At 41.2% G+C, this 7,168-nt stretch overlaps 1 protein-coding gene across 1 annotated transcript in view; it reads right to left on the minus strand.

Annotated features, from left to right (window-relative positions):
- The window catches only part of pex14 (peroxisomal biogenesis factor 14), a 45,320-nt gene extending 38,152 nt beyond the window's left edge, over positions 1 to 7,168 (minus strand). Inside the window, exons 1-2 of the mRNA XM_085443342.1 lie at positions 7,071 to 7,168; positions 5,080 to 5,130 (exon numbers count right to left, since the gene is read on the minus strand). Coding sequence (XP_085299468.1) covers positions 5,080 to 5,130; positions 7,071 to 7,106 — 87 coding nt within the window. The 5' untranslated portion in view covers positions 7,107 to 7,168. The remainder of the gene's footprint in view (positions 1 to 5,079; positions 5,131 to 7,070) is intronic.

Raw genomic sequence — 7,168 nt, forward strand, 5'->3', positions numbered from 1 at the left:
CATTTACTGGGAACTTTAGAGTGAATTGAAGGCCTTGCGTCGCTTTCGTCAAAAGACTGAAAACGCTATTGTCTGGGGCTGGCAATTGGGATCTAGTCCGGCTCAGCACACAAGGCAGAAGCCACAAAATAAAAATAATTTATAAAATGGGTTGGACTCATCTGTGCTCATCCCTTTCAAAGAGGTGGGTGGAACCATCACCAACATCAAAAAGGAGTCAACTGATAATTCTGGCATTCTGCAGGGGAATAAGCGTAATGATTTCATTTGCGAACAGAAACGAAGATGAGGGATTTATGGCTCATAAAAAGTTCAAACAACAGAAAAACCAAAATCTTTGTCTGTGTCATTCCTCGCTCATGACCTCCAAACTTCAGCACATGTTGAAGGCCAAGTAAGAAAATGCTCTTTTGTGGCCAGATATGAGAAAAACAAGTACATTTACTGACATAGAAAACAGAGGCTTTTACAGGAAAAGCCACCGTGATTCACCCCCTGCGTTCAACTCTAATGAGTCAAAAAGTGTGACCTGCACTTAAACAAGAAGTCACAGCCAGAAGCTGTAAACTCATTTTCCCCCCATCCAAGCCAGCAACGTCGGCAGGACCTGGAAGATGTGCTCCGAGCATGCACGATAAATCTGACGTGAAATCATAATCATAAAAGCAATTAGCTGACCCTGCGCCACTCGTCCTTGGACATGACAGTGAGAATTCATACAGAGTCCTCTAAGGAGGCTGGCTGCCGGGTTGGGCGAGGAGGGGGAAAAAGTGCAACACAGCAACAATAAAATGGAGGGCCCTTCCTGTGTCATTAACCACTGAAACAAACAGCGCATGATGCACAATGAGCGCTGTGAAACAGAGAATTGAGCCTTGATGCTTTTCAAAGGGAAAACTTCCCCGCGACCACTAAACTCGACTGTGCCGTGCAGATGTTCCTTTTGTAAAAGTGCGGGCACAGAGACAGACACAGACACAGTGCCGTACCACTTAATCCCCACCCCCACTACGCATTATATTACATCACCTTGCACTACCTTGCAGTGTGAATACAGCTTGCAGATTACATCTTAAACGAACTTATTTAGAATCACCACAAAAACACGAAGGCGGGCGCTTTCGACACCTCTTTGATCTGTGCTTTTTGCAGAGTGTGTCGCATGTTTACAGTAAGCATGACAGGATACAGAGACTATTGACTATGAGATAGCAGTTGATCGGGTTGATCGGACCTTTCTCTTTCAAGGAGTGCACTACTTTTTTAAGAAATCTCTTTTCCCCCACCTTTGGCGCACAAATCCACACAAATCCACACACACACACCCACAGAATATCTTGCCATCACTTCCCACTCAGTAATTACACCAAGGCCGAACTAGTGGCTGCCACCTAGTGACCGTCTTCCCCAATAATCATGAAATATCTCTATGGCTCGCGCCCCCACTCGGACCATAACTCTCCTTTACTGCAGACAGCTCCAATAAAGGATTACAATTACAATTAAAGTAATGAGCAAAGAGGAAAAAAGGAAAATCTCAAAGAAGGATCCCTTGACTAACTAAATGGTAGCCTAGTTCCTTGACAGAATGGAGTTACTATAGCAGGCTCATTACTGGCTCCCATTTCTTATTCTGCCCCAATAATTAATTTGGAGCATGTTGAAACCTGGAGTTGTGGAAAAAAAATTTAAATAATAGCTTTAAGAGTGATGGATGTGAAATGAATTGAAATATGATTGTCAAATTAGAGATTCTCTTCTTGTTATTCTTTGCTTTATGGTGGCTGAAGTGTAAAAAAAAAAAAAAAAAAAAAAATCTACTGTATGTACAGTTTTAGGTTAATTTGTAGAAATCTTCAAAAGATTTCTACACTCACTCACATACATGCATATTTAGGGTAAACTGATATTAAAAGGAGACATCTCCTTTAAACACATGTTCCATGGGAAAAGTCATTGAGGGCAAAAAATAACTGAGTCAAGACCCGAGAGTAACCTCTGACTTCCTGGTATCACCACTGTGTTACATTTGTGCTACACCCACGCACATGCGAGGAAAAAAAACCCTCAAACATATGAGCAACATCTGTCTGCCTGCAACTCACGGGACTCAGCAAAAGACCCATCAGGGAAGGGAGAGGTGAAATGAGGAGAGAACGATCCAGAGAACAACAAAAGGGGACAGCGACAGCAGTGGTTCCTTCATGTCTTTGGCCACACCAATTACTGTTGGCAGGTCCTCTGCCAGCCAGCCAGGTCCCCCACAACTTCTGCACTTAACACACTGTTCCTTTTATTCCCTCTCTGTAGCGAGATGGCTATTGCAGAGGGGCTACGGAAATTTGGAGACTGCTGAGCCAAAACAGATCACTTCAAAGCGGCTTATTTAACGCTTGCTAAATTTTTCATCACAGTCGCTTAATATCCTGGGGAAGGAGAGCTTTTGAAGTTGCTGTGAGACCGGGGATGTTCTTCTTACCGTTCTTTTCCCCCTCCCTCTGCTGTACTAAAATCCCCAAACCTAAACACATAAAACACGCCCAGTTCACACTATCTGTGTCTACATGTGCAAAGGGTACAGAAGCACCTACTGCAAACAAAAAACCACACGCTTTCATACCCACAAACAAATATGCACTTCTTAAACTGAGGTTGGATTTTTTTTTTCAGTGCAAAGAGTAAAGAACGGGGTAAACGGTAACCTAAATCTGTAAGAATTGCATTTAGCGATGACACATGACCCTTTAGTTTGTGATCCGAGGTAGTGAGAGTATTTCCAAAGAGTTCCGAGTTAATCGGCTCAAAGGAAATTAAGGAGCAGGAGTTCTAATAAGAAATATACAACTTTAACTTTATTATTCAGGACAATAATTAAAAACTTAAAAAAAGAAATGTACCTTTAAAGTACACAAGTACAAAGCCAAATTCATCCTAACTGTTCTTTCATATCATATAGTTTCTAACAGGAGAAAAGAAATGTAAACATTTTAAAATATAAATGCATAAAAACTATAATGCAGCTTATTTTGGTGAAGTGACTTTTAATTTTATTCCAATAGATCTGGTTAACCTGTCAAAATATCTATATTAAGTCAATATATTTGCCAATTCCTTCCTGTATTTTCATTTGGTCAGTGGAATCTTTGCTCATTAATAGCATCGTCATGTGTGGTAAGCGCAGGGTGTCACTACAGGGAGAGAGAGCACAGAGACTGGGGAAAGACTAGTAATAGACTGGCTGGGGTAATGGTCATGGCAGGGATGAGTGGGAGGGGGTGGGGATTTGAGATGGAGGTAGTCGGGGTAAGAGTGAGCAAACAGCAGTGCCAGAGGCAATAGCAGCGGCTGGCAGCGACTGGTATACCAGTCAACCATGAAACACACACTCACGCGGGCTCTCCCACCCCTTCTTCTCGCTCTAACCTGCAGGTCCAGATATCCCTGTCTGGCCTGGTATAGTGGCAGAGGCTGTGGCACCGACCCCTGAGCTGGACCCTCCTGCCACTGAGGAGGGTCCATGCCGTGCAGTGTGCCAGGGCCGGCTGATCTGGGCGAGGTGAGTCAGAACCTGTTAACATGACTGGTGTCCCCAGTCTGACATGCACATGTGCACATAGATGTTATGCAAATGTGTGTGTGTGTGTGTGTGTGTGTGAGTGAGAGAGAGAGAGACTGCTTTTTCTTCTTTCCTGCCCTTCCAACCCTGCCAGCACTCCCTTTCCTCTCATCCAGATAAAATCCTTTCAGACACAAATTTCAATTATTCACCTCATCCAAATAATGCCATGTGACAAGAATTATCCCTACTGTAATAATCCACTTAACTGGGAAAGAGCAGCTCATCAAAAAGAGAAAGGAGAAAAGGGGTTGGAAGTGAGGGTGGTGGTGGGACTTGTCAACTGGTCTCAAATTCCTCATAACAAGAATTTCTTCCCTTTTTTGAGGAGACAGTCTTGAAGCGCACTGGGATGATGAAATTGAAGTAAATTGAAAGAAAGCCTGGGAGAATGCTCCCACAATCAATAACCCCAGGATTAAATTAGCCTTGGCATGAAGGGATGATGGGGGGAAGATGAAGAGTGAATGGTGGTGAATGACATTGAGACATGTAGGCTGAACAATACAGCACGTCTATAACCTGCATGCTGTGCCTATACAAGGACAGTGAGTGTACCTGGGATGGATTCCATCCCACTTAGCAATTACCAAACATTCCTGGTTATAGTCATCGCTTGGGCCAAGCATGCCTTATAAACACTCTGCACATTACTGAAGAGAAAAACTGACATTTATTCTTGTTAAACACCACCTTATAACACCCTTTTGAGGGAACAACACCTTCAAGTGCCCTTTGTGTTTGCATAGGAGTCTACATGGTGAAGAAACTCCAAATGAGCAACTTTCTCGAACCATTTCTGACACAGACTAAAAGGATAAACAAAGAACAACAAAGATGTGCAGTCAAAGTTTTATGCTATGCACGATTAAAGAAACTGTGGAACCCATTGCTGCTGTTAAAATAGACCATTTTCCTCTCTAAAGACCAAGAACATAAAGTATACTCTCATTACAGCTTGGGGACATCATTGTGATGTATAAAGTGACTGTCTGCTAATTGGAAGCCTTTAATACTGGATCTCCCTGGGGAATGTGTAATACAGCCAAATAAAAGTCTTTAAATTATCAGATCTTAAGGTGGGGGGAAGAGAAAAACCATCATAATCTTCCTCAACTATGCATCACCAGATCAAGCCAAGAAATTAGAAGATTTTCATTCTTTCAAAATCCCACGAATACTTGAGTTTTTGAAAAATCCACACTTCTGAGCACTAGTATTAAGAATCACAGCGTGTGCCATGTGAGAATATCTGAAATATTATTTCCAGCCATTATGATACCTTATTCATTGCTTTTTGTTTTCTTTACAGGAAATGTAATTTAATATTTGCATCGTTTGATCCAAGATGCTATTTCTTTCCAGCTCTCACTTACATTAGCTTCATTTAATGTTTTTGTGGTTACAGTCAATGTTTCCTTACCAATAATTCATGTAATTGAGATTAAGGAATAAATTCTTACCAGTTCTTCTCTGGGGCTACGTGCTCCCTCTTTTCCAGGCAGAAGGCCAGGCTGAGAACATAAACAAACATTTGTATTAGAGTGCCATCTAGTGGAAAACAGAAGTAATGTCGCTTTGAAGCTTGGTAACTATGGTCGCCCTTTACAAGCACAGGGTATGTAACATTGCTGGCTTTATCTGTTGAAGTGACAGTATTCGGTTATTCAGGTATGGGACACTTTTACAATACTAGGCCTCAAGGCTTCATTCAGGCATATCAACAACATTTATACAAAGTGCTTGAGCACTCTTTCACGCTTGGCACATTTCTGCAAACTGATCAGGCAACTCTTACACTTAAAAATTGCTCAGTTTATTAGGATCCCCATTAGCTAGAGACTGAACCCTGTCAGAGCCTGTGTGAAGTACAGAACACAGTGTTATCTGCTGCTAGATCCTGATCAAAACTGCCTGAATTTTGGGGATAATTTACTGTGACTGAAGTTACTTCTGTGGTGTCAGGTACATAAATGTGAGCAACTCTCGTGCATTTGAAAAGCTTTTGGATGAATTGTGCTGCTGTATGATTCTGCAGGTATGTAATAAACAGAGAAGAAAGAGTTCTAGAAACAGCTGCAAGCAACTACCTACCTACCTAACTTCTTGTTAGCTTTTGTCAAAAGTTAACTACTGTCATAACTCAGAAGTTTTTTTAACCTGTTCTCATCATGGTGAAGAGTTTAGCTTCATGCTGTACTCCATAAACATTTCCCTATGTACAGTAACAGATGGGAAACTGTAGAAATTGTGAACAAGGGAAAATTCACAACACAAATAAATTGATTGTGGAAACTGAAGGGTATCCATTTCACTGTGATGTTTATGGAGCAGTGCTTGTGGTAGAATGTGGACAGATTTTGTTCTATCGGCAGGAAAATAAATAAATTTAAAAAAGGCTATTTTTCATTTCCACAAGATTGGGTAAGAAAACATTAATGACATAAATGGACTGGTTCTTATTTAGTGCTTTTGTAGCTTGCCATCACCAGTGTGTGAATGTGTTTGTGAATGGCTGGATGACTGAATGTAGTGTAAAGCACTTTGGGGTCCTTAGGGACTAAGTAAAGCGCTATACAAATACAGGCCATTTACCATTTTCTATGTGAGCACTCAAAGCACTTCATTTGCCCATTCATACAAACACTTTTTTTTTCTAGGCCTTAGCACTTTCTATGGAACATTCACACACATTCTGATGAACACATTAGAAAGCAACTTGGGTTAGGAAATTGCTTAAGGATACTTGGGCAAGCACAATTGAGCAACAGTCTGTATGCCTACAATTAGTAGATGACCCTCTCTACCTCCTGAGCTACAGTTACTGTTTAGAGAATTTTAAAAACAATAAAAATGTATTTAAGGTGTTTAAGGTGTAACTAAGCATCTCTCACATATGTACATAAAAATATTTTGCATTTCTCTACAGCATATATAAACGTATATGCAAAAAGTAAAGGTGTCACTGGTGACATACATGAATAAAAACGTTCGATGACATTTGTTTTGGGGGGCTGGTGAGTTCAAAGATAACACTGTGACTGCAACCCAACAGAGACCATCAGGTTTATTTGCCTACACTGACCTTTGAGTTGCACCTACAGTTATCTGCACACAGTAAGACGAGGCTACACGCTCAGATGCAATTGTACAGCTGTACCGTTTGATGACAATGGCAAATATAGTAACTATGCCATATTATTTTCGACACAATATGGCAACTCTAAATGACGCCCCTTCCTGCCCACTTGTAAACACACTCATGTCTCAGTGACAACTTTTGCCTCGAAACCTAGCTAGCATGCTAACTAGCAGGCATGCTAATCTCTAACTTGATGAGCATTTCCAGGCACGTGATGCCAACGTTAAGACATCTAAGGCCCCGAAATATCTAAAACAGTTCACTACCGCAAATGGACATTAAAAAGAAACCGCTTTTAATGCATATAGAGACCTGTGTTATTGCCTCAGCTTGGTCGTTGGATGCCATCTTCTTCTTCTGTTCCTTCTGCCACTCTTCTTATTCTGGTATATTTCTACCACGCAACATGT

Source organism: Copadichromis virginalis, linkage group LG20, assembly GCF_057382275.1.
Source record: "Copadichromis virginalis isolate Kocher_CV1m ecotype Utaka linkage group LG20, C_Virginalis_male_GT1.1, whole genome shotgun sequence".
Lineage (NCBI taxonomy): Eukaryota > Metazoa > Chordata > Actinopteri > Cichliformes > Cichlidae > Copadichromis > Copadichromis virginalis.